This window comes from Acanthisitta chloris, unplaced genomic scaffold (genome assembly GCF_000695815.1).
Source record: "Acanthisitta chloris isolate BGI_N310 unplaced genomic scaffold, ASM69581v1 Scaffold39367, whole genome shotgun sequence".
Classification (NCBI taxonomy): Eukaryota; Metazoa; Chordata; class Aves; order Passeriformes; family Acanthisittidae; genus Acanthisitta; species Acanthisitta chloris.
The window spans coordinates 1-2609 of record NW_008683891.1 but is presented as its reverse complement, the minus strand read 5'-3'; the positions used below and the strand labels follow the sequence as shown (position 1 = coordinate 2609).

The following is a 2609-nucleotide window of genomic DNA, read 5'->3' as shown; positions in this document are numbered from 1 at the left end:
GCGGGCGGCACTGAGGTGGGATACACTCTGGGCGAGCAGGGTGGATGGACAGAGAGACAGACAAGCTCCACCTCGTGGCTCCCTACACCCACAGCAAAGCAGGTGCAGGACAAGCAGAGAACCCAGGCATAGTGACAGCCCCGTGCTCCCCCAAACCTCACCAGCAGCAGCTTGAGCAGTGCCGCCGTGTCCCGGTCCCCCGTGGCATTGAAGAGCAGCACACGCACCTCGGAGCCGCTGCGGGGAGAAAGGGCAGGTGGCCCGTGCCCCACAGAGACCCCCAGCACCACCACACCCCACTTCATGTGCGTGTCCCCTCGTGTCCCCTTCTTACTCGTGGGGCTTGTCCTGGTTGAGGGCAGCCTGGTGGAACCAGCGGACACAGGCCTGGATGCTGCTGGTGGGGTGAGCTCCATCCAGGTACCACCTCACGGGGCCGTGGGACAGCACCTGGGTCCGTCCCAGCCACTCTGTGTCCCGCAGGCCTGGGGGGACACAGGGCATGTCTGGGACCACCACACCCTCCCCAGTACCTCCACGAGTGTGAGGCAGACAGCCAGGCTGTACCCTCCAGCACAGTCTGCACTGGCTGGCACCCAGCATGGCACCCCCAAACCCTGCAACATGGCAAGGGGAGTCCTTGGCATAGCCTTACTGCACCTTGGATCATGGCATCAGTGGGTCGGAAGGTGGGGGCCAGCGGCACTGGCCTTCCTGTCAGCTCACTGCTTGGTGGCGTCTCCTTCACCTCCCCAAGACCTGGAGGGACCAGCACCCTGCTGAGACCCTGGAGGCCACAGTGGGGTCTGACCCCCCATCCCTGTCTCCCCTCCTTACCCTGGCAGCCACGGCGCTGCAGCCACATCCGTGCCAGCTGCAAAGCCAGGGCAGCGTTGGAGCGCTGGTGGGCACCTGCCAGCCCCAGCTCCAGCGTCCGGCACTCCTCAAAGTCATCCAGCTCCGGGCACAGGTACAGAGGACACTGTGGGGACAGGAGGCTGAGCCCTCTGGCATGGAGTATCCCCATCCACACCCCCACCACCAACTCACCTTCCGCTCCTGCGCTCGCTCCCTCAGCACCTCCAGCGGCCGCTCTGGCTGCGCCACGGTGAACGCTGGCACACCAGGCTGTGAAGGACAGGGGTGCTCAGGGCCATGGGGCAGCACACCCCAAAACTACAAGAGGAAAGATGAACTGGTCTTCCTACCTTAAAAATGCCCCCCTTCTGCCAGGCAATCTTCTCCATGGTGTCCCCCAGGATGCTGGTGTGGTCGATGCCCAGGGAGGAGACCCCACACACCACTGGTGCCCTGGGGATGCAGCATGGCAGTGTCCCCACTCTCACCCACACTGTGGGGACACCAGGCCCTGGCAGCCCTAGGGGACAGGCTTGGCCATGCCAGTTCCTACCTGATGATGTTAGTGCAGTCATAGGCACCACCAATGCCAACCTCCACCACTGCCAGGTCCACCTAGGGACACGAGGACACTGGAGCTATCACAGGGCCACCAACAGCATGTGTCCCCATAGATTAAGGGATGTGGCTGGGGCTGGGTCCTGCCACCACCTCTTCCAAACCCATGCCTGAACACATACCCTGCTTGTGGGGGGGGGTTATCTACCTGGCACAGCATCCTCTAGTTACAGCCACAACAGCCTGACCCATGCAAGCTCTGCCCCAGGTGAGGGCTGGATGCCATGTCACCCTTCCCTGAGGTCCCCAGCAACCTGTCATCCCCATCACAAGCTGGAGGCCACCAGCACTTACCTTCTCCTGCAGGAAGACGTGGAAGGCCATGATGGTGAGGAAGCGAAAGTATGCCGGCATGCTGTCGTGCACTGGGTCCTGCCAGGCAGAGCGGGAATGAGGGGACAGCACGGGGCATCCCCCTCCAGCACTGGGGCACGTGGCCTGGGATGGGAGACCCGAGGGAGGGAGCACCCCCACAACCCCTGCTGCCCCCACCTTGGTCTCCTCCAGGCGGTTGTAGACCAGCCAGAAGTACTTGTTGAAGAGGTCCTGGCTGATGGGCTGTCCATTGATGCGGATCCGCTCGCGCACCTGCACGAGGTGAGGGGAGCTGGGGGGACAGAGCACAGAATAGTCAGGCATGGCACCACTGCCTCCCCCAAAACCCTCCTGAGCCCCTGCCCACCTGTAAAAGCCTGTCTTCAGCCCACAGCTGCGGAGGATGCATTCAGTGAAGGCACACGCTGAGCCCTGAGGAGACGGCAGCGATAAACGCCCCGTGCCAGGGCAGGGGCAAACAGAGCCACAGGCACCAGCAGCTCCCCCTCAACCCCCCACAGCACCCCCCGCCTCACCTTGCCCTTCGTCCCCGTGACGTGGATGATGTTCAGTCGATCCAGGTCCTCGACCTATAAGAGTTCAACCACCCTGTGAGACCCTCGCGGCAGCCGTGCCGAGCGCGGCGGCACGGCCGGCAGGACAGGGACGGGATCTTCCTTCACCTTCAGCCCACTCCTCTCCAAAAACCCCCGCATGGCTTCCAGCTGGGCCTGGGGGTCGCCACGCTCCCGCTTCACCTGCTCCAGGTAGCTGGCATTGGTCTGCAGGGTGTTGAGCATCCGGATCGCATCCTGCAG

The 2609-nt window shown here is 63.4% G+C and overlaps 1 protein-coding gene across 1 annotated transcript; it reads right to left on the bottom strand.

The window, feature by feature from the left end:
* Nucleotides 1-161: 161 nt before the first annotated feature.
* On the bottom strand, nucleotides 162-2600 carry FPGS (folylpolyglutamate synthase; the record flags this gene model as incomplete). The annotated part of the gene is made up of 12 exons (XM_009079093.1): nucleotides 2475-2600; nucleotides 2328-2381; nucleotides 2159-2223; nucleotides 1969-2083; nucleotides 1771-1848; nucleotides 1412-1473; nucleotides 1209-1311; nucleotides 1051-1128; nucleotides 838-982; nucleotides 661-759; nucleotides 335-485; nucleotides 162-237 (listed from the first exon to the last, which is right to left on the bottom strand). Coding segments are annotated over exons 1-12 (1143 nt in total), but the record flags the coding sequence as incomplete, so codon positions are not given.
* Nucleotides 2601-2609: the final 9 nt, after the last annotated feature.